This window comes from Dryobates pubescens, chromosome 31 (assembly GCF_014839835.1).
Source record: "Dryobates pubescens isolate bDryPub1 chromosome 31, bDryPub1.pri, whole genome shotgun sequence".
Classification (NCBI taxonomy): Eukaryota; Metazoa; Chordata; class Aves; order Piciformes; family Picidae; genus Dryobates; species Dryobates pubescens.
This window is the reverse complement of record NC_071642.1, coordinates 2,203,578-2,224,863: the sequence shown is the minus strand read 5'-3', so window position 1 is coordinate 2,224,863 and position 21,286 is coordinate 2,203,578. Positions and strand designations below refer to the sequence as shown.

The window sequence follows — 21,286 nt, the reverse complement described above, 5'->3', positions numbered from 1 at the left end:
CTGGGTGCCTTCAAGCCCTTGGTCCTGCAGGGCCAGGCTGCTGGTGAAGCAATAAACTCTGGTTAGTTTTGCTCTGGACTGAGGCTTCTCTTTGGGGGGGTGGTACTGGGCTGGGGGGGAGGGGGGTGTCCCATGGTCAGGGGGCTCAAGGGGAGTCCTGGGGGCATAGCCCTGGGTCATCTCCCCTCTAAGGGAGTCATGGGAGGGGACAGTTTGGTAATGAGGGCTCAGGCCCCTGGCCTCTTCCCTGCACCCCTTGAGCTGAGCCCTGGCCCTTGCCCTGGAGCCCCCTGGGCTGTCCCCTGCTCTGGTGAGACCAGGAGTTGGGAGAACAAGAACAGAAGGTGGGAGCAGAGTTGTCTTGGAGCAGAATGCCCCCAGCTGCAGGGGCACAGCCAGGCTCCTCCTGGGGTGGGGCTCAAGAAGCAGGATCTGGTAGTGGAGGAGGGTAGGACCTGTGCCCCCATCCCATGCACCCCTTACTGGGGTGCTACAAGGCTCAACTTAGCCCCTCCTGGGGCCCAGTGCCACATCCCCCTGTCCCCCCCCCACCTTCTTGGGGCTGCTTTGTCCCTGTGTGGCCCCAGCCTGAGCCTCCAGCCCCTATCTCACCCTCCCTCATCCACCTCCTGTTTCCCAGCAGTTGTGTAAGAGGCAGCCAGGGCTGGGTTGGTTGTTTTATTTGGGGAGGGGGAGGGTTGGTTTATTTGGGTTTTGTTTACAGAGGCTTGGGAGCATGAAATCAGCCCTGGCCTGGGAAGAAAGGAAAGAAAGAAAGAAAGAAAACCTCTCCCCCAGGGCAGAGTTACAGCAAGAGCAGGGCTGGGGCATCCTCCTCCCCCCCACCATGGCACAAGAGGACTCAGGACACAGCAGCTGGTTGAGCTGGGAACATCTTTATTGGACATGGACACAAAAACAAAAGAAAAGCTAAACTCTGGCAGACAGAAAAAAAAGACAACACCACCCCCCCAAAGGAAAAGAAAAGGCAAACAGAAAAACAGCCAAAAGATGGTGCCCAGCACAAGGCAGGATCCTGCCATGGTTCACTTCCCTCCCTGGGTGAGCTGGGAGAGAGTCTACTGCTTTGGGGGTTTGGTTTGGGTTTTATTTCACTGGGTTTTAACCCAAAAGCTGCTGCCCAGCCTCTGCTGCCTCCCTTGCAGCACAAGGCTCTGGCTCCAGCAGCTGCCTCCCAACTGGAGAAAAGGTGAGGGTGGGGAAAGGGGGTGGGAGAAGCTCCTGTGGCCAAGGCAGAGCCCAGCACAGGGGCTGGAAAAATCAAGCAAAGAGCAGCCCCCCCCCTCGGGACAGCCCTGGGGGCCTGCTCCTGGCAAGGAGCAGGTTCGGGGGGGTGGGGGAGGTTGGTCCAAGTGGGACTAGAGGGAAGGAAGGGGGTGGGGGTCCAATCCCAGCCCCCAGGGCAGTTGGGGGGGGGGGCTGCTCCTGCCCTCCCCTTGTCACAGTCAGTGATGCCTCAAGAAACAAAGACTCTGGCTCCTGGAGTTGTTTCATTACAAAACCTTTTATATTCATTTCATGGCGGTTGAGATCACAAGAAATGAGGGGAGGGGAGGAGGGAACCAAAATAAAACAAGGGGGGAGGGGGGGGGGAAAGAAAAATAATAAAAAGCAACCAACCAAAATGAAACCAAACCAACCAAAAACTCATCAAACCCCCAGAGAAAAGAGGAGAAGGGAGACGAAGAACAACCAGCACGGCCCCCCGCAGCCGGCGCTCCCGCGGGGGGCGCACAGGACAAGACCTAAGACATCAGCTACAGCGTGACTTGGTGAAGTGGCTCAAGCAGGGGAGGAGGTAGAAGCTGCTCTCTCCTCTGACAGCCTCTGCCCCTCAGCTCTCCTCCGTGTCCTCCACGGCCTCTGCCTCCCCACGAGCCCGCTCCCGCTCCGGCCCGGCTCGCTCGGCCTTGGGATAGTCCTGCACGCTGCTGGGGCAGAGCACAGGCAGCTCAGAGCGGGGCCCTGTGCCTCCCTCCCCTGCTCCAGGCTCCTTCCCAGGCTGGGGGAAGCCCAGCACCACCCAGGAGAGCTCCCCCAGATCGTCCAGGGGAGAGCCCAGCCTGAGTGTGCAGCAGCTCCCAGGGAGCTCCCCAGCCCCCAGCTCACTTGTTGTGGGTCTCCTCCGTGGCTGCCTCTGGATCTCCAGCTCCTGGCCCTTGGCTTTTGTCCTTCTCCTCTGTGCCCTCTGCTTTCTGGGACAGGGATTCTCCATTCACAGGACCTGACAGGTCTAAATGGAAGAGAGAGGCTCAGACACTAACATCCCCATGGTGGACTTTGTCCATCTCAACCCACGAGGGGCTGGGCAAGTCAAGGACCCATGGCCACAGGATCTCCCTGACCAGGCAAGGGACACCCAGCCAAGACTGAGGTGTTGCCCCCTCCCTGGAGGTGGTCAAGGCCAGCTGGATGAGGCTCTGAGCAGCCTGGGCTAGTGGGAGGTGTCCCTGCCCATGGCAGGGGGTTGGAACTGCACAATCTTAAAGGTCCCTTCCAACCCAAACCATTCTGTGATTTTATGACTCCAGGTTTGGCCTAATCCTGTAGCTACAAGACAGGCCCCAAAGCTTCCATCCCCCACAGCCAGAGGCAGGCTTCAGAGCAGGTTTTCCCCACCAGCTCCTCTGGGAAGGTTCTTGCACCATCAGCAGGACACCCCCAGGCAGGGACCTGGCTGTGAGGGTGGAAGATCTCAGTCACCAGCTGCCTGTGCAAGAGCCTGAGCCAGGGGCCAAGGGCGTCTCCACATTCCAGCATCTCCCTGGTGCCATGGACCAGCTCCCAAGCTGGCAGCCAGGAGCTGCTCTGGCCTAAAACTCAGCCCAGAGGCACCAAAGCAGGGCGTGGGTGCTGAGCTTTGCCCTCTGCTCTCACTGCCACGAGCGTTCCCCGTTCCCTCCCTTCCCACTCTTGGAACTGCAGTGAGCAAGGGACTGGAGGTGCCAACTGATCCACCAGCAAGGCCAAGAGCCACCACAGCTCCCGTGCCTGGTCCCCAGTGGGCTGTGCTGTGCCCAAGGAAGGGCCCCAGGATCTCTAGGTGCCCACAGGGAGCAGGGAAGCAGCCCGAGATGCGCAGGGAGCGTTACCAGCATTGGTCTCCTCTTCTCCCTTCTCATTCCTTGTCTCCCCTCCTGACAGCTTCTCCTGGCCCTTTTCTGCCTCCCCCTTGTCCTTCTCAGGCCCAGCTTTGTTGGCTTTCTGGATTGCCTCCATCTTTGGTCCCAGGACACGTGACTTCAAGCGGGTGTAGACTTCAGCAGCCTTCTCCATCACGTCCTTGTTTGCTTTGTAGCGACGGATCTGCAGCAGGGAGAGGGAGGGAGGAAGGACACCTTCAGAGCTGGGGTGGCCCCAGCAGGCTCCTGGCTTCCCTCAGGGAAGGACTCAAGCCTCTGGCTCTACCTTTTTCAGCGTGGCCACCACGTCAGTGTGCTTCTGGAGGATGTGAGAGGTGACCTGGAGCGTGCCCAGCTCCTCTAGCGCGTTCAGACACCGCTTGATGTCCTGCAAGGATGGCATCAAGATCAGAAGCTGCCTGGAAGTCTCCCTGGGGCCACCTAATGCCACCCAGCATCCAGAAAGGCAGAAGGCAGCTCAGCAACCCCAGGTGGGCAAGGCTGATGCTGTGGCTGAGGGCAGGAGGAGCAGGGAGCCTTGCCAAGGCTCTGGGGCACTCACCGGATTGTCCACCTTAAGGGAAAACTTGACCTCGCTGTGAAGTTTCTGAAGTTTCTCCTCAACTGTGGGCTCTGGAGCAGCAAGAGAGGCAGGCTGAGCTACCAGCAGGAGGCCACAGCACTGCTGGGATCCCCCAGCAGAGGTCTGGCTTCCTCCTGCCTCACCAAGGCCAACCACAGCCCCAGGGGCCTCTCTGAAGAGGAGGGGTCGGAGATGTGCAGAGGGAAGCTCACTGTCTCCACACAGCCTGGTGCCAGGAAGGGCCCCAGGGGAATCTCTGTGGGAAAGATCCCCTCCCTGGGATGGAGGAACCAACCCTGGATCCCTTCTCCTCCCTGCTGTGATGGCAAAGCCACAGCTCCCTCACCCTTTTTCTTCTCTATTCTCCTCTCAGGGATCAGCTCTGATTTCTTCCGGCCTCGCTCCACTTTCAAAGGTCTGGGGGAGGGAAAGCAGAGAGGTGAAGTCCTGCAGGTGAAAGCTGCTGCTCACCACATCAAGGGTGATGGCACAGCTCAGAGCATCCCCTGGCCAGCAGCAGAGGGCTGCCACGCTCCACCCACATGTCCAGACCCATCTCCCAAGCCCCCAGGCAGACAGGAGCCCCGAGACAGCAGCTCCCCCAGGCCCCAGCCTCCTGGGATTACAGGAAGGCAAAGCCCCAAAGTGATACCCCAGGGATCTTCCCCTGGGAGATGGAAAGCAGCAGGGAAGCTCAGCCTGGTGCCCCCAACTCCTCCTCCAGCTCTAGGAGATGAGGGGGAGGTAAGAGCCCAGCCCCATCCATGGGTGCTGTTGGGCTAGGGCAGCTCCACGGGGGGGCCCATCCCCACCCCAGGGTGGCAGCCAGGCTGGGCAGCAGCAGAGGAAGGGTCCTGTGCCCAGAGGAGGCAGCAGCAAGGAAGGGAGGGGAGATGCTGACTTGTTCCGTGGCTTTTCCTCGGCTCGGCCTCTCTTCTCCTTCTGATTCGGTTTCCTTGACAACTCGGAGGGCTGCTTCTTCACTGGCTTCTTTACCTGGGAGAGGAGAACAATGCAGGAGAGCAGCAGAGCCCTCCCTGCTGCAGGCAGCACCCATCACACCACTGCTGCCTGCTCAGCAGCTTGGGTGCAGGGCTAGGGCCCCTGCCTGGGATAAGAGAAGCCTTGGGGGGCAGCAGAGCGATGCCCTGCTCCAGCAGGCAGTATCTCAGTACCTCCTGCCCCCACAGCCTGCAGCAGCCAACTGCAGAACCCATCTGTCCCTTCCAGTCCTCCAGATCTAGAGAGGCTGCACCTCAAATCCTGGGTTCAGTTTTGGGGCCCTCAACCCAAAAAGGACATTGAGAGGCTGGAGCAGGTCCAGAGAAGGGCAACCAAGCTGGGGAAGGGTCTGGGAACAGGGCTGGGGAAGAGCAGCTGAGGGAGCTGGGGGATGGTTAGTGTGGAGGAGACTGAGAGGAGACCTCATTGCCCTCCACAGCTCCCTGAAAGGAGGTTGGAGCCTGGTGGAGGTCGGTCTGTGGTGGCAGGGAAAGCATCCTGGAGAGGCAGGACCCTCCAGCAGTGAGGCATCCCATGGGCAGAGCAGGGCAGAGCTCCCATGGGCGGAGCAGGGATGTGCCTATGGACGTGGCCCTCCCCGGGGTAAGGCAAGCTTGAGACGGGTCCCAGACACCGCTGAAGTCCCTGCTGAGGTGACAGGGACATGCTGGGCCCTCTGTGTGTCCCCACAGCTCTGCTCTCACCTCTTTCTCCAGCTCCAGCTCAGAGTCTGAGGAGGAAGGGGCCTTAGCCCGACCTTTCCTGCCCTTTTTGGCCACTTCATCCTCGGCGCTGCTGTCCGAGTCGGAGTGCAGCTCTTCACCCTTCTCTGCCTTCTCCTTCCTCTTCTCTTTCTCCTCCTTCTCCTGCTCCCGCAGCCGACGGATCTCCTCCTCCTGCTCCCTCTTCCTCTTCTCCTCCAGCTCCCTTCGCCTCTCCTCGTCTCGCCTCTTCCACTCGCTGATGCGATCCACGTCGCTGTCGCTGTCGCTGCGGGGCGCAGGCCAGGCTCAGAGCCCCGCCGCGGGCCGGGGACCCCCAGCCAGCCCCCAGGGAGCTGGTGTCCCAGCTGCTCTCACCTGTCGCTGCTGGAGCTGGTGGGGACACGCTCAGGCTTTGGTTTCCTGCCACGGGGCTTGGGAGGAGGCTTCTCAGCTGCAAGACAAGGAGGAGCTGAGCCCGGGGGGGATGCTGCCGCTAGAACAGCCCCAAACCGGGGGGCAGAGGGATGCCTGGATGTGGGCTACAACAGAGGATCCCAGAGCCTCAGGAGCCCCCAGCCTTGCTTGCTCTCCAGTGGCTGTGAAGCAGCTCCCAGGGTGTTACCTGGCTTCCTGCCCCGTGGAGCCTTCTTCACAGACACATCGGAGTCGGAGTCGGAGTTGGAGTCAGACTTGGTCATGTCCACAGCGGCGTTGCCCAGCTCGGAGTCTGAGTCGCCCTTGGAGTCCGAGTCGGAGCCAGACTCCACCTTCTACAGGCACACAGCAGGGTTGCACCAGGGGGTGGCAGTGGCTCAGCAGTGTCCCCCAAACCATGGCAGCTTAGGGCCCAGCTGGGTCACAGAGGTGCCAGCGAGGTCCCTCCTCCTGCTCAGCCTTCACCCAGCCCATGGCAGAGCCCTGCTGCCCCCTGCTCCTCCTTCAGCAGCACAGAGCCCAGCCTCCTGCCCAGCCTCCCTCCTGCTGCATCCCAGACTCAGGCTCCTTTACCTTCTTCTTCCTCCCTGCTGCTGGCATCCTCCGGGGAGCCCTGGCCACTGGCTTCTTCTCAGGAGTGAAGTCCTGGGGGAAGGCAGGGATGAGGAACAGAGGAACCACCTCATGATGGCTTCAAAAGCTGCTCAGGTTCCCCCAAGCCGTTGCTCTGCCCTCCAGGTGCTGATAGCCTTCCTCCAGCCCTTTCCCCACTGCCCTGCCAGCTTCCACTCCAGTGAATCCCCAAACCCTCTCACCTGGTCACTGTTTTTTTCTGACTCAGAAGATGACTCTGAGTTCTCCTCTTCTGTGGGGGAGGGGCTGCCCTGATCCAGGTCACTGGAGGACTTCCGAGGCCGTTTTGTCACCGGCATCTAACAGCAGAGAGGTGAGAAGGGGAGAGGAGCCCAAGCCCCTTCCACCCACATCTGAAAGCCAGTGGTTCCTGGGAGAGGAGGCCCTGCCCCAGCTCCTCCTGGCAAAGGGGCTTTGGCCCAGCTCTCCCTGGCAAAGGGGGCCCTGCCCCAGCTCCTCCCTCTTGGTTCTGTTGGGCCCAGCTCTCCCTGGCAAAGAGGGCTCTGCAAGAGCAACTACATGCCCTCAGAAGTGTGCACCCCAGGACCTCAGAGACAACAGGAGGTAGCTGCAAGGCCCCTGCACAGGTGCTGGCCCCCATTTCCCACTGGAGAATCCAGCAGGGGTTGGTTTCTCCACCACCTCCAGCCAGGCGGTGGACCCCACAACCACGTCCCCCCTCAGCAGGGCACCCTCCTGTGTGGGGCCACCTTAGCCCCCACTCACTTTCATGGCCATGGGCTTTCTCTTCAGGCTGCTCTGGTCGCTGCCCCGATCCGAGTCCTCGTCGCTCTCCATCTTGGCGGCGGCCGCGGCGGCCATGGCGGCGTCCTCCTCATCCTCCCCTGCGTCGCTGCCCCCCATGGGGTCGTTCTCGGGGACGTCGCTGTCGGAGGAGCTGGCAGGCTGAAGACAGTGGGGATGAGAGCTGTGTCATCACCCCCAGGGGCCAGCAGCACCTTGGGGTTGGGGGGTTGTGGGGAGAGGAGAAGGGGCATGAAAAGGGTGAGGAGATGGATGGCAGCGCTGGGCAGAGGTGAGCGTGCAGAGGAGCCACGGGGCAGCCACCAGGCCAGACAGCACCAAGCCCTTCAAGGGGAACACTCAGCCAATCCCTGCACCCCCTTCCAAGCACCACCCTGAGACCACCAGCAGCTTCCCTCTGGATCCCCCCAGCTTGGCTTTTCCCACTGCTGCCACCTGAGTGCCCTCGGCCCCCATCCCCACGCTCTGCCCCCACACCGTGGTGAGCAGTTCCCAGCCCCTCTCTGCCCCCACGGCGCCAGACAGGTGGGGCTGAGGGGCTCCACTTGGCCTCTCCTCCAGCAGCAGGGAGCAGCCATCCTCCTCTGGTGGGCTGGCCACCAGCCCTTGGCTCTGGTCAAGCCTCTTCCTTCTCAAACGGCTTCGCCCCACAGCGCTTCACACATCTTCCCCACGGGAAAGGTCCACATGAGGTGGTGGCCACCAGCCTTCCCAGTTGGGATCTTCTGTCTTCTCCTCTCTCAATGCCACACAGGGAAGGTCTCCTGGCTTCTCACCAGCCCATCAGGAGGTTCCTCACTCAAGAACATTGCACCCGAGGGCTTTCCTAGAGCTGGGATTCTTCCAGTGCTGGAAACTTCTTCTTGTCCTTGGCTGTTCCTGGCACCTGACTTCATTTCAGTCTCCAAAGAACCAAGAGGACCTCTACTCCAGTCTCTTCTTCTGCTCCTCCAGGCATTTTGGCCACGAGATGCAGTGGCCATTGGTGAACCCTCAGCCTTGCTGGGGCCGTCAGCATGGCCTTGGGCCCTCAGTCACAGCAGATTCCTTATCCCTGCTGGGTGCTCACCGTGAAGCCACAGGACAAAGTGGGTGCTGCCACCCTCACCATCACCAACCACCCCCTCCCCAAGAAGCTGAAGGTGTTTTCAAGCACCTCCATGGTCTCACTTTACCCTACAGCTGCAGTCTGGGGTCAGACCATGCCCCGCAGGTACTCAAACCACATCCTCTCTCCTGCACCGGCAGCAGCACAGCCAAGAGGGCTCAGTCCCTAAACCTACCCCTCCAGGCCACCTTGTCTTGGAGCTCACCTTAAAAAACCTTCCTCTGCCTCTTCAGCACAACTGCCTATACAAAGCTGCTCGGGGTGCCACCTTTGAAGATCCCTAGACAATAAACTGTCTCAGACGACGACAGTTACCAAACGCCCACGCCGAGCACACGAGGAGCAAAGAGCCATCTCCTGGCCTGCCCTGAAGCCCTCTGAAGGAGCAGCCCCAGCAGCTTCTGCCTCAGGAGCTCAGAAAGGGATGAAGAAAGGGACTGCCCAGGAGTCCACAAGCAGGTCCAGGAGCTGAAGACAAGCAAGCCTCAAAGTGCTGACTCCGACAGCGAGATCCTCCGTGGGTTTGGGCAAGCAGCACAAAGCACATCCCCAAGGATGGGGCAAAAGCCTCTTCCTCCAGAGGAGGAGGAGGAGAAGGAAGAGGAGGAAGGGAGTGGGCAGGGAAGGGAAGCTACTGCAACCCCAAGAAAGCCACTCTGGGAGCTGGAAGCGCGGAGGCACCGTTGCAAGGAGAAGCAGGCAGGAAAGAGAGGAGAGCAGCTCGGAGGGCAGGAGAGCTGGAGGCAGGGGCAGCCCAGGTCCTCGCTGCCCCCCCCCAGCCGCCCCAGGCCCCCCACTCACCGGAGGGGCACTGTAACTGGCGTGGGGGTTGTTCTGGATTTCCCACAATCCCTCGTTGAAGCCTTTTCTCTTGTTTGGTTTCCCATATTTATCTTTATATTTTTCATAAGGGAAGAGATCTTTAGGGCCTAAGAAGGCGCTGGAGAGAAACAAAGCAGAGGTGAGGCCGGAGCAGAGGCAGCGGGGGGGGGGAGGGGCAGAAGGGGGAATCGGGGGGAGTGGGGGGGGGCACAAACCCCCCCCAGAAAAACCATCCCAGAGCAGGGGGGGAGCGAGGCAGCGCTTACGTCTCGTGGGTGCCGAAGAAGAAGATGGGGTACTTGTTCGGAGGGGGTTTCACGGCGCCGTCCGCGATGTCATCGATCTGAAAGGAAACCCAAAGCAGGAGGTGGTCAGAGAGGGCGGCTCGGGGGCGTTCCTCTGCCAGGCGCGTTCGGCCCCGGCCAGCGGCGTCGGACCTCCGGCCCCCGCGCCCCGCTCGGGGGAGGCAAAGCGACGGCGAGAAAGCACCCAGATGGGGATCCCCGAGGGCGGCAGGGCCCCGGCTGGGATCGCCAGCAAGACTAAGAGGAGGGATCCGGCGCGGCTGCTCCACGGCCGGAGCTCGGTCGTCTGTCCGCCGAAAGCGAGGGCCTTGCGCTACCGCCCGGAGATCCGTGGCACTCGGGAGGGGGTGCCCGAGGGAACCCCTGGGCTTTAGGGGCTGGCTGCTCCACTGGGGTGGCCTGAGGGTCCTTCCCGGCAGGAGAGGCCCCGCTGCCAAGCGGGGGATGCGTGGGGCCGCCCCCGTCTTCTTCCCGTGTCTGTCCGCTCCGTGTGGTCTGGGCTGCAGGCAGAGCCGCAGGTAGGAGCCTCGGGGCGGGGTGCAGGGTGCTGCCCCCTGTGCCGGGGTGGTCTTCAGGGCTGGGGGTGTGTGTGGAAGCCTTCCCCAAAAGAGCAAGCGAGCTAAAGCAGGAGGGGCTGCTCTCCTGGAAGGACCAAGTCCTCTTGGTGCCAGGTCAGCCAGCAGCGCGTTGGGGGCGGCGGGGACGGCATCTCACGGCGTGGTGCAGCCAAGCGGCGTCGTCTCCGGCACCCCGAGCCTCCCCGGGACCTGCCCCGATCCCGCACGGTTTCCGCCTGCCGGTCTCTTCCCGTCAGACACCTTCAGCAGGCAAACCTGCCCGAGACCACCGCAGACCCTCGGCCGAGCCCTGCTCAAGCAGCCTCGCAGCAGGTCGTACACCAGCCGCGCTCCGCCCGCTCCTCCGGGCCTCCTCCCGGCACCGCCGCGGCACGACGCTGTCACCCGGCCACCGGCACCGGTCGTCCTCACCACACACACACACCCCCCCCCATCAGCACCCCCCAAACGGCAGCAGCACCCCCGATCCTGCGGCTCACGAGCGCTCAGCAGCAGTCCCCCGCAACGCATCGCACCCCAGGCACTGTCCTCGGCCTGTGTCCCCCTCCCCATCTGCCCCCAGCAAGGGACACAGCCCCACAGCTCAGCTCTGTCTCCCTCCCAGCAGGGGACAGAGGGTGGCTGATGTCCAGGTGGGGAGCTGGGAAGGGAAATGGGGGTCTCTGGAGAGGCAGGGTGAGGATGAAGATGAGGATGGAGGATGAAGGGCAGGACTCCTCCGGGATGCTGGGACACAGGGTGGACTGTGAGGGACACCCCCATGGGGTCAGGGTATTTGGAGCAGCAGGGTCCTGGGCTGCAGCAGAGGAGGAGGTGACAGGGGTCACCCTAGCAGGAGAGGGGGTCCCCAGGCCAGGGGTCCTGTGGATGAGGCAGGACTCAGGCCCTCTGTGGTCACCCCAAGGGGGTCAGGGTCTCCCCTGGGCACAGGTGAAAAAGGAGGGCTCAGGGTGACGCTGGGAGCAGGAGGGGGGGTTCTGAGTCCCCTCCTGCACAGGGCTGTCAAACACTCTCCTGGTGAGGGGTCCACCAAGTCTCCCCCACCCCCTGGCAGGTACCAGTGGGAAACCCCTTCCCCTCCTCTCTCCCTTGGTGCCAGCACAGGACCCCCAGTCTGACACTGGGTCTCTTCCCAGTACAGCTGCCAGCACGGGAGCCCAAAGCCAGTTGCAGACCCCTGTCTCAGTCTGGGTTTCTCCATCCTGGTACAAGTGCCAACGGGGAACCTCCCCCCAGGATCAAAGCCCAGCACCAGTATGGGTGCTGGTGTGGGACTCTCTCGTCCCAGTGCAGGACTCCATCATAGTACTGGGCTCCCATTCTGCAATGGGTGCCCACAGGGGATCTCCATCCCAGTACTGGGCCCTTAACCTGGTACCGGTGCCAACATGGGGTCCTCTATTTCAGTATAGGATACCCCATGCCTGTACTGGGTCCCCATTCCAGTATGGGTGCTGGAATAGGACCTCAATCCCATCCTGGTACTGGGTTCCTATCCCAGTACAGAACTCCCACTCCATGTCCAAACCTGGTATGGGTGCTGGGACAGCACTTCCCACCCCAGTATGGGTGCTGGGACAGGTCCTTCACACCAGTACCAGGTGCCCCATCCCGGTATGGGATCTCCATGCCGGTACTGGGTCCCCATACCAGTAGGTGACCTCCCATCCCGGTAGGGGATGCTCCAGGCCAGTACCAGGTCCCCATCCCGGAATGGGTGCCGTTATGGGATCTCCATCCCGGTGCTGGTGCTGGTACGGATCCCTTATGCCGCTACCAATCCCCCATCCCGGGACAGGTGCGGGTACCAGCTCCCCCATCCCGGGACAGCACATCCCATGCCGCTACTGGGTCCCCATCCCGGTACGGGTACCGTTATGGCATGTCCGCCCCTACCCTGGCCTCCAACCCCGGGACAGGAGCCGGTACGTGTCCCCATCCCCGTTCCACCCACACTCCCTCATCCCAATACGGGATCCCCATTCCGGTACCGGTCTCCCATCCCAGGATAGGATCTCTAGCCCGGGCCGGGCCAGGCCCCCCACCGCCCCTGCGTCCCGTTGCGTCCCCCGGCGGCGCAGTGCCGCGGCCTCACCCGGGCCGGCCAGTGCGGGTAACCCTTCATCTTGGCGAAGACCAGGTCTCCGGGCTTGAAGCTGTGCGGCATGGCGGCCGCGGGGCGGGGCGGCGGCGGCGGAGGCCCAGGCCGCGGGCAGCACCGGGCACCACCGGCCCGCAGGATGTCCCGCCTCCCCGCCCGCCGCCGCGGCTCCTGATGGCTCGGCCTTGCGTCGCTCTGTTGTCTCCTCCAATGGGAGCGTGCCGAGGGCACGGCGGGATAACGGGATTGGGTCGCGCCGCCAGAGGCGCCGAAAAAGGGGGCGCTGAGGAGGCGGGGCTTGAGGGGGCGGGGGCGGGGGTGGGGCTGTGGGGAGGGGTCCTTGGCCATGGGATGGGGCCGGGGCTGTAGCGTGTTGGTTATGGCTATGGGGTGTGAGCCAGGGGGCCAGGGCTACGGGGTGAGGCACAGGGCTATAGGGTGTGGGTCAGGGCTTAAGGAGGGGGCATGCCTGGGGCGTGAAGGGCAGGGCTGCAGGGTGAGGCACAGCATTACAGGGTGTGGGCCAGGGCTAGAGGGTGTGTGCCAGAGATATAGGGAGGGCGGTGGAGTTATAAACAGGGGGACATGGCTGTGGGGTGAGGGCCAGGGCTATAGTGGGGGGAACTGGGCTATAGGATATGGGTCAGGGTTAGGGCTGTATAGGGCAGGGCACAGGGCTGTTGGGTGGTGTCAGGCTATATGGAGGGGGCTGTAATATCGGGGCCGGGGGCTAGCAGCTGTAGGGACAGAGAGGACAGCCCTGGACCCGGAGCAGGATGGACACAGGGGAATTTGAGAGGAGCTTGCACACCCCCTGTCCCTTCCACTGCCACCCCCTGACCTGGGGATGCAGCCTGGCCCAAGCCCCACTGAAGCTGTGCCCAGGGGTCGAGGGGACAGGCTGGTGGCTTTCGATCTTCAGTTATCTTTTCCTCCTCAATCATCCCGTGGGCCAGGGACAGCATCCGGCGTGTGCGAGCAGGGGGATTCCTCTGGGCTTTGTGGGAGGGGAATTTGGGATGCTGGGGAGCAGGCAGGTCACAGAACGCCCCAGCATGGCTGGAAGGGACCTCTGGAGATCATCCAGTCCCAGCCCCCTCCTGTTCAGATGGAACCTCCTGGCTTCCAGCTTATGCCCCTTGCTGCGCCCTGTCCTGTCCCTGGGCACCACTGATAAGAGGCTGATCCCATCCCCTTGCCCCCCGCAGCCCCTTCAGCTCCTGCTGAGCATTGCTCAGATCCCCTCCGGCTCCTGCCAGGGCAGTGGGGCTGCAGGGGAGGCGCTCGGGGGGACCCTGGGGGCCGTGAGCGTGGAGGTCAAGGCGGTTCATGGGTGCAGGCCTGGGGTCCGGGGGGGAACCCGGTCCTGCCCTCACTCTCCGCCCGCAGCTGCCCTCGGGCGCCGGACGCCCGCGGAGGTCACCGAGCGGCGCCGGAGCTGCGGCGCTGGCCCCGCCCCTTCCGGTGGCAGTGACGCGGGCGGGGCGCGGCGGTCCCGGTGCCCGTCCCGCTCCCGGCGCCCGTCCCGCTCCCGGCCGAGCTCCGGTCCCGTCTCCTCTCGTCGCCATGCGTAAGTTCTTCCAGGAGATCAAGGCCGACTTCAAGTTCAAGACTGCGGGGCCCGGCCAGAAGCTCTCGGAGCCGTCCCGGTACGGGGTGGGGGGAACCCTGCGGTCGCGGCGGCGGGGGAGCGGGGCCGAGCGGGTGGGAACCGGCGCCACGCCGCTGCGCTGCCGCTATCCACGGGCGCTGCGGCTGCCCTGCGCCCGGTACCTGGCTGTGGGAAGGAGCCGAGTCGAGGCTGCCGCGGGGTCACGGAGCTGCCGGCGACGTCGCCGGCCGCGGGGCCTGGTGACCGACACTCAGCGCGGTGCCCGCCCCGGCTGTTCGGCGGGGAGCGGACACTCACCGGGCAGCGATGCTGCTGCACCGGGCCGGCCGGTTCCCCGGCTTTCCTTCCCCGGGGGCACCGGTGTGGTCACTGCCGTTAAGTGTCGGCGGCCGCGTCCAGCCCGGGGGTAGTTGTGGGGCCGTCGGTGTCTCGGTGCCGGTCATGGATCCGCCTCCCGTCCTGCCCAGGGTCCCCAAGGAAAAGCCGAAAGCCGAAGCGCCTCCGAAGCCCCGACAGGGACCGACGGATGAGGCGCAGATGGCAGCGGCCGCGGCGCTGGCCAGGATGGAGCTGAAGACCAAGGCCAAGCTGCCCCCTTCCCAGGAGGCCATCAAGAACCAGGGTAGGAGGTCGCTGGAGGACGTGGAGCAGCTGCCAGGGTAGCTTTGAACACAAATCTTACGAGGAGCGTTTGAGGGAACCGGGGTTGTGTAGTCCGGAGAAGAGGAGGCTGAGGGGAGACCTCACTGCCCCCTGCAGCTCCCTGAGAGGAGGTTGGGGTGAGGTGGGGCTTGGCCTCTTCCCACACGCAACAAGTGACAGGATGAGAGGAAATGGCCTCAAGTTGCCCCAGGGGAGGTTTAGGTCGGAGATTAGAAGAAACTTTTTCCCTGGAAGGGTTCTCAAAGACTGGAGGAGGCTGCCCAGGGAGGTGGTGGAGTCACCACCCCGGAGGTATTTAAAAGCTGCAGAGATGTGGTGCTGAGGGATGTGGTTTGGTGGCAGTTGCTTAGCAGCAGTGGTGGGATTGTGAGCTCTGGGTGACTTGAAGATCTCAAAGGTCTCTTCCAACCTGAGCAGTTCTGTGGCTCTATGGATGGTGGGGGCTGGCTGGGACAGGTGCTGAGTCTCACAGAAATGGAGAGGGGCCGGGGGTCACGCTCAGCTGTGGGCACCCAGGCTGAGGATGGAGCACCCAGCTTGGTGTTCATGTCCCCAGGCTGATGTTGCATGGTCCAAAGTCCTCCTTTGCCCAGTCCCCTGCTGTAACCTGGGTTTGTCTCTCCTAGTGAGGAAAGAGCTGATGGCTGAGGCAGCTGCAAGCGAGAGAGAGCTTCCCACGGAGGAGAAGGTAGGAGGTGCTGCTGCTCCCATCCCACGCAGGGCTGTTTGGGACCCAAACCCTTCCAGTGCTCAGCTTGGTGCCTGGTTTTCTCTCCCTCAGGATCAGAGCTGCCCACCCCCAGAAGGGGCAGCTGCCCCCTCGGTTTCAGGGGTTTATTTCCTTTGCCCCTTGACCGGCGCAGTCGTGAGGAAAGACGAGAAGGACAAACACCTCCGGGAAGCCATCCACTCGGTGAGCTCTGGGTCTGCTGGGGGCATGGAAGTGCAGCACCATGGCAAACCAGGGTGGGAGGAACCCCAAGGGTCCTCTGCTCCAACCTTCCTCCTGTTTAACTCATTTTTTTGCATGGCTTCTCTCCTCTGCCATCCCCACCTGGCAGCTCTGTTCTGCCATAGCTTGTCCCAGCACCCTCAGTGCTGGCCACTGGGAGCTCTGGGCCTGTGCTGGTTTGAGCTGGGACTGAGGTAATTTTCTTCAGAGCAGCTCAGATGGTGCCAGTGGTTTGGGTTTGTGGTGAAAAGTGTTGCTCACACACTGGAAGCAGCTGAAGTGGGAAGCAGTGATGAAATTCTGCTGCTTGCAGGCACAGCTTTTCTTCCCTTCAGCTCAGCCCAGGGGGGGATTTTCCTCTCAGTTTTCCACCTCTCCCCATCCCACCATGGGGGGGAACTGGTGTGGTACTCAGCTGTCTCTCAGGGGTCAACCACCACAGGCCCACACCTCTCTTTGTGCAGAGCAGCCATCAGCTCCCCTCCTGACCAGTTTCTCTCTTTCTCCCCCAGTACTTCTCTGTTGACCCAGTGGCTGCCTCCATCATGGAGATCCACACCTTCAACAGGGACCGAGAGAAAGTACGAACAGGAGTGGAGACCATGGCCAAGTAAGTGTGCTGGCTTGGTAGGACAGCTTGGGCCTTCCCTCCAAGGCCAGAAGGCAGCTGGATTTTCTTGCTGTGCTCCAGGCAAAGTCTGAGTAAAGCCAAAGCTGAGTGCTGGAGTCATCTAAATGTCAGCTGAAAGGAGGTCACCTTCACCTCAGAGAGATTTTAAGAGCTGGTCACTAGTCTTAAGAGGTTTGGGAGCTGCTGGTTGAGGTTGGCCACCCTCCAGTTCTGTCTGGCTTGGCCATGAAACACTGATGTGTTTTGCTTCCCTTGGTTTCCACTGAATCCCAGCATGGTGGGGTTGGAAGGGACCTCTGGAGATCATCCTCTTGCCCCCCACAGCCCTTCCAGCTTCTGCTGAGCGTTGCTCAGATCCCCTCTGGGGCTGCTCTTCTCCAGGCTCTCAGCCTTTGCTCCTCACAGAGCTGCTCCAGGCCCCTCAGCAGCTTTGCAGCCTCTGCTGGACTCTCTCTAGCAGTTCCCTGTCTCTCTTCAGCTGGGGAGCCCAGCACTGGACCCAGCACTGCAGATGTGACCTCAGTATGGCAGGGCAGAGGGGGAGGAAGAACTTCCTTTGACCTGGTCACAATTTTCTGCACCCCTGGAGCCCATTAGGCTTCTTGGCTGTGAGGGCTCATTGCTGGCTTGTGGAGAGCTTGCTGGACCCCAGCTCTTGTAGCTGGGAGAGATACTGGGAGGTGTCTCAGTTTCCTCTTACACCTAGGGGTAGCTTTTCACTGTGCTGTGATCCACACAGTGCATTCCTCTCTCTGCAGGTACCTGGACAACATCTACCTCCATCCAGAGGAGGAGAAGTACCGGAAGATCAAGCTGCAGAACAAAGTGTTTCAGGTGAGCTGAGGGCTCCTGCAGCTGCTCTGCCTCCCAAAGTCCACAGCCCACATCTAAAGCCTTCCCCCTTTTTTTTTGCCTCCAGGAAAGGATAAGCTGCCTGGAAGGGACACACAGATTTTTCCAGGCTGTTGGCTTTGAGACCAAAACGTTGCCTGTGCCAGAGCAAGGTGAGAAGTGTTGCTGTGCTCAGCTGGAGAGGGGAGGTTGAGTGGTGGAGGGACAGCCCAGGGGGGGCTGCTGAGGTTGCTGAGAGATTCAGAAGCTGTGGCAGAAGGGGAGCTGCCCACCTGCAGCTTCCCTCTTGAGCCCTCCCACTTTGTGGAGCCCTTTTGTCATGGAATTGTTAGGGTTGGAAGGGACCTCAAGGATCAGCCAGTTCCAACTCACACCAGAGCAGGTTGCTCAGGGCCACATCCAGCCTGGCCTTAAAAGCCTCCAGGGATGAGGCTTCCACCACCTCCCTGGGCAACCTGTGCCAGTCTCTCACCACCCTCATGGGGAACAACTTCTTCCTGACATCCAATCTGAATCTCCCCATTTCTAGTTTGGCTCCATCCCCCTCAGTCCTATCACTCCCTGACACCCTCAAAAGTCCCTCCCCAGCTTTCTTGTAGCCCCCTTCAGCAACTGGAAGGCCACAAGAAGGTCTCCTGGGAGCCTTCTCCAGTCTGAACAGCCCCAGCTCCCTCAGGCTGCCCTCACAGCAGAGGAGCTGCAGCCCTCTGCTCCTCCTCGTCCTTGCACTCCATCCCTTCTTCAGAGGAGAAGCCTCTCACATCCTGCCCTGTCGCCTGCAGAGACCACAGAGGAGTACTACGTGCTGAAGGAGGAGATGCTGAGCAGGTTGGAAGACCTCAAGGACTACAAGGAGCAGCTTGTGAGCTCGGAGCCCGTCCGGGCCCGGCTGGATCGGCAGCTCCGCCTCTTCCAGCCCTCCCCTGCCGCCGCTCGCTTCGAGCTGCCCAACGACTTCTACAACCTCACCGCGGAGGAGATCAAACGGGAGCAGCGGCTCCGGTGAGCCGGGCAGGGGGGCAGCCGCTGGGGGTCCTCTGCTGCTGCTGAAAAAAAAAGGCTGAAAGCTTCTTTGTGCTTTGTTTTCATCCCTGAAGGACAGAAGCGGTGGAGAAGGCTTCGATGCTGAGGACCAGAGCCATGAGAGAGAAGGAGGAACAAAGGGAGCTGAGGAAGTACAACTACACCCTGCTGCGAGTGCGCTTCCCCGATGGCTACATCCTCCAGGGTGAGAGGCTCTGGGCAGCCCCCAGCACTTCACACAGTCACCAAACCCTTTGGTTGGAAAAGGGCTTTGATCACTGGGTCCAATCCTTCTCCAGCTCTGCCAAGGCTGGGGCTAAGCCATGGCCCTCAGCACCGCAGCTCTGTGGCTTTGAAACCCCTCCAGGGGTGGGGATCCAACCACCTCCCTGGGGGGCCTGGGCCAGGCTTTGAGAACCCTTTCAGTGAAGAAGTTGCTGCTCATGTCTAGCCTGAACCTCCCCTGCTGCAGCTTGAGGCTGTTTCCTCTTGTCTTACCTCCTCTGCCTCAGGAGAAGAGACCAACTCCACCTGGCTGCAGCCTCCTCTCAGGGAGCTGTGGAGAGCAATGAGCTCTCCCCTCAGCCTTTCTTCTCCAGGCTGAACACCCCCAGCTCCCTCAGCTGCTCCTCCCTAGCCCTGTTCTCCAGACCCTTCCCCAGCTTGGTTGCCCTTCTCTGGCCCTGCTGCAGCCTCTCACTGTCCTGCTTGGAGTGAGGAGCCCAAACCTGACCCTGGTGCTGAAGGTGTGGCCTCAGCAGAGCTGGGCACAGGAGGACAGCTGCTGTCCTGGGTCCTGCTGGCCACACTATCTAGGCCAGGATGCTGGTGGCCTTCTTGGGCACCTGGGCATAGGCTGGCTCATCTTCAGCCACTGTTGAGCAACACTCCCAGGCCCCAGGCAGTTTCCAGGCACTCAGCCCCCAGCCTGGGTAGTTCCTGAGCTTGTTGTGACCCAAGTGCAGGACCCAGCCCTTGGCCTCGCTGACCCTCACAGAAATGGACTCAGCCCAGGGCTCCATCCTGGCCAGGTCCCTCTGCAGAGCCTCTCTCTCCTCAACACTCCATCTGCAGTCTTCTGAGGGTGCCCCAGTCCCCTCACCCAGAACAGCTGTAGCACAGGGGCAGGTTTGAGTCATGCTGCATGCAGCTGGTAGAATAGAGCACCAAAAACCAGAGGAGGACAGCAGTCCTCTCACAGCTTCCCATCCCCACCTGCCCAGGGCTGAGTGGAAAGGGAAGGGTCTCAAGGTGCTGTTAATTGAAACCCTGCCCTTCCCAGGCTGCCATGGGCAAGCCAGACCCCTCAGAAGGGTTTGTGAGAGGCTGCCCAGGAGGAGATACAGCAGGACAAACCCTGTGCCCATTTTGCAGCAGAACTCTGGAGCCCAGCTCAGGCTTCCCCAGCTCTCTGTTGCAGCCTGGCAGGAGCTGGCAACAGTCAAAGTCCTTTTTCTTTGGGGGACAATTCTGCTTTTATCCTTTGCAGTCAAGTGGGAGCTGTTTCTGTGTCACTGAAGTGCTTCATCACAACGTGAGCCCCCCAGCCCTGAGCCCCAGAGGGCAGAGTCAGAGCCCCTCTCAGCCTCTCACCTTCTTTTCTCCTGGCAGGGACGTTTTATGCACGGGAATCACTGGCTGCCCTCTACAGCTTTGTGAGAGAAGCACTCAGGAATGAGTGGCTGCCCTTTGAGCTGCTGGGACCTGGAGGTCTCAAACTGACTGATGAGAGCTTGGCCTTCAATGAATGTGGGCTGGTGAGTGCAGCAAAAAAGGTAGCTGGTGCCTTCCACAGAGAGCTTGAGGCTGTCAGAGTCAGCTGCTGCACCTAACTTGGAGGTTTAAGCTTGAGGAGGGGAGATTGAGACTGGGGATGAGGAAGAAATTCTTTCCAGTGAGGGTGGGGAGATACTGGGAACAGGCTGCCCAGGGAGGCTGTGGATGATCCCTCCCTGGAGGTGGTCAAGGCCAGGCTGGATGAGGCCTTGAGCAGCCTGGGCTGGTGGGAGGTGTCCCTGCCCAGGGCAGGGGGTTGGAACTGGATGATCCTGAAGGTCCCTTCCAACCCAGCCCCTCCTAGGAATCTGGGAAGGTTGTGTCTTGCTCCAGGTTGGGCTCTGGCTCCTTCTTTCTCAAGTGAAGAAGGAACTGCTTGAGGCCTTCTGGGTTGCTTGAAGGGACCTGGAGCAAGCAGAGGCTGCAGGAACTGGCAGCAGCCCTGTCAGAGGCTCTGCAGCCACAGCAGGAGGAGAGGGGAGGCAGGAACCAAGCCTAGCCCCAGGCTTCCAAAGCAAAGCCCAAAGCAGCATCCCCTGAGGAGCTTCCTGCAGACTTCTACCCTTGTTCAGCTGAGCTGCTCTCTGGAGGCCTGGGAACACACACAAGGAGCTATGAGGTCAAAGACCAAGGTTGCTGCAGCTTTACTAACTCTGCCTTGCCTCTCCCAGGTGCCCTCAGCCCTCCTGACCCTTGCCTGGGACACAGCAGTCATGGAGGACATTAAGGCAGCAGAAGAGGAGCAGCCAGCAAGCTGCCTGAAAGCAGAGCTGCTCTCCAGAGCCCAGACCCTGTCATGAAAGGGGAGCAGAGCCAGGGCTGGAGCTCTTAGCCTGTTCCCTCCTTGTCCCCCAGATGGACTCCTGGGGCTTGCAGCTGTGTGAGCTCAGCACTGACTCTGGTTTAGCTCTAGGGGGGCAGCCCAGGCCCTGCCCTGGCACAGCAGCCCTGCAGTCACCTCCACAACCCCAGTAGCTGTACACAGTCTTGCCCAGTAGGACACTGAGAGGACTGCTCTGAGGGGCTTCAGAAGCCAAGTTCCAGCAGTGCCTGCTGGAGGGGTTGGCAGGAGCAGGATGAAGCACAGCTCTGCTCCCTCCAAGGGGGCCCTGGGTGCCAGTTCTAGGCTGGGTTAAGGAGGGACTGAGCCTGGGGCTGGGTTAGGACTCAGCTTTTCCTGTTGCTTCTATGTGCACTGTACCTCCTAGGGGAGAGGAGTTGTTTAGAGAAGCTACCCTCAGGCTGATGATTATTAAATGGAATATTTAAGGACTCACTTCTGGTCAGAGTTCTTTGGCTTTCTTTGCTCTTGGAGGAGCTCCACTCAGTGCTGGGGCTGGCACTGGTGCAGGCTGGGCTTGCAGACACCTTCTCACCTCATGGCAGAACAAGGATGGAGCAGGAGCCTGGCAGCAGGCAACAGCTCCTCCCTGGTGTGAGACTCAGCCTCAAAGAGGGAACTGCTGCAGGGAGTCCAGCAGAGGCCCCAAAGCTGCTGAGGGGCCTGGAGCAGCTCTGAGGAGTAAAGGCTGAGAGCCTGCAGCAGAGCAGCCCCAGAGGGGAGCTGAGCAGTGCTCAGCAGGAGCTAAAGGAGCTGT

The 21,286-nt window shown here is 61.4% G+C and overlaps 2 protein-coding genes across 5 annotated transcripts; one reads left to right on the top strand and one right to left on the bottom strand.

Annotated features, from left to right (window-relative positions):
- Window positions 1-1,605: 1,605 nt before the first annotated feature.
- Window positions 1,606-12,325, bottom strand: HDGFL2 (HDGF like 2). Of its 4 annotated transcripts, none has more exons than XM_054175404.1 (16): window positions 12,174-12,325; window positions 9,462-9,538; window positions 9,175-9,313; window positions 7,227-7,406; window positions 6,683-6,799; window positions 6,441-6,512; window positions 6,055-6,202; window positions 5,808-5,883; window positions 5,433-5,718; window positions 4,628-4,722; window positions 4,073-4,143; window positions 3,706-3,776; window positions 3,430-3,531; window positions 3,114-3,327; window positions 2,131-2,254; window positions 1,606-1,952 (listed from the first exon to the last, which is right to left on the bottom strand). In XM_054175404.1, the coding sequence occupies exons 1-16, from the start codon at window positions 12,243-12,245 to the stop codon at window positions 1,856-1,858; spliced, it is 1,941 nt and encodes a 646-aa protein (XP_054031379.1). In that variant the 5' UTR covers window positions 12,246-12,325; the 3' UTR covers window positions 1,606-1,855. The 4 variants fall into 4 exon arrangements, with proteins under 4 accessions (XP_054031379.1, XP_054031380.1, XP_054031381.1 ...); XM_054175405.1 differs by having other exon boundaries at window positions 1,606-1,949; XM_054175406.1 differs by lacking the exons at window positions 9,175-9,313; window positions 9,462-9,538.
- A 1,382-nt stretch (window positions 12,326-13,707) lies between these two features.
- Window positions 13,708-20,927, top strand: UBXN6 (UBX domain protein 6). The gene is made up of 11 exons (XM_054175356.1): window positions 13,708-13,828; window positions 14,259-14,413; window positions 15,081-15,142; window positions 15,236-15,367; window positions 15,919-16,016; window positions 16,796-16,871; window positions 16,957-17,041; window positions 17,672-17,891; window positions 17,987-18,117; window positions 19,524-19,669; window positions 20,360-20,927. The coding sequence occupies exons 1-11, from the start codon at window positions 13,746-13,748 to the stop codon at window positions 20,486-20,488; spliced, it is 1,317 nt and encodes a 438-aa protein (XP_054031331.1). The 5' UTR covers window positions 13,708-13,745; the 3' UTR covers window positions 20,489-20,927.
- Window positions 20,928-21,286: the final 359 nt, after the last annotated feature.

What these genes read in the sequence shown, in the direction of transcription:
- HDGFL2 (XM_054175404.1), bottom strand. Translation starts at nt 12,245, where the DNA reads ATGCCGCACAGCTTCAAGCCCGGAGACCTGGTCTTCGCCAAGATGAAG. An exon ending in ACCCGCACTGGCCGGCCCGG is followed by an intron (nt 9,539 to 12,173) that starts GTGAGGCCGCGG and finishes GTTTCCTTTCAG; the next exon opens with ATCGATGACATCGCGGACGG. An exon ending in TCCACGGGGCAGGAAGCCAG is followed by an intron (nt 5,884 to 6,054) that starts GTAACACCCTGG and finishes CTTGTCTTGCAG; the next exon opens with CTGAGAAGCCTCCTCCCAAG.
- UBXN6 (XM_054175356.1), top strand. Translation starts at nt 13,746, where the DNA reads ATGCGTAAGTTCTTCCAGGAGATCAAGGCCGACTTCAAGTTCAAGACT. An exon ending in AAGCTCTCGGAGCCGTCCCG is followed by an intron (nt 13,829 to 14,258) that starts GTACGGGGTGGG and finishes CGTCCTGCCCAG; the next exon opens with GGTCCCCAAGGAAAAGCCGA. An exon ending in AGCTTCCCACGGAGGAGAAG is followed by an intron (nt 15,143 to 15,235) that starts GTAGGAGGTGCT and finishes TCTCTCCCTCAG; the next exon opens with GATCAGAGCTGCCCACCCCC.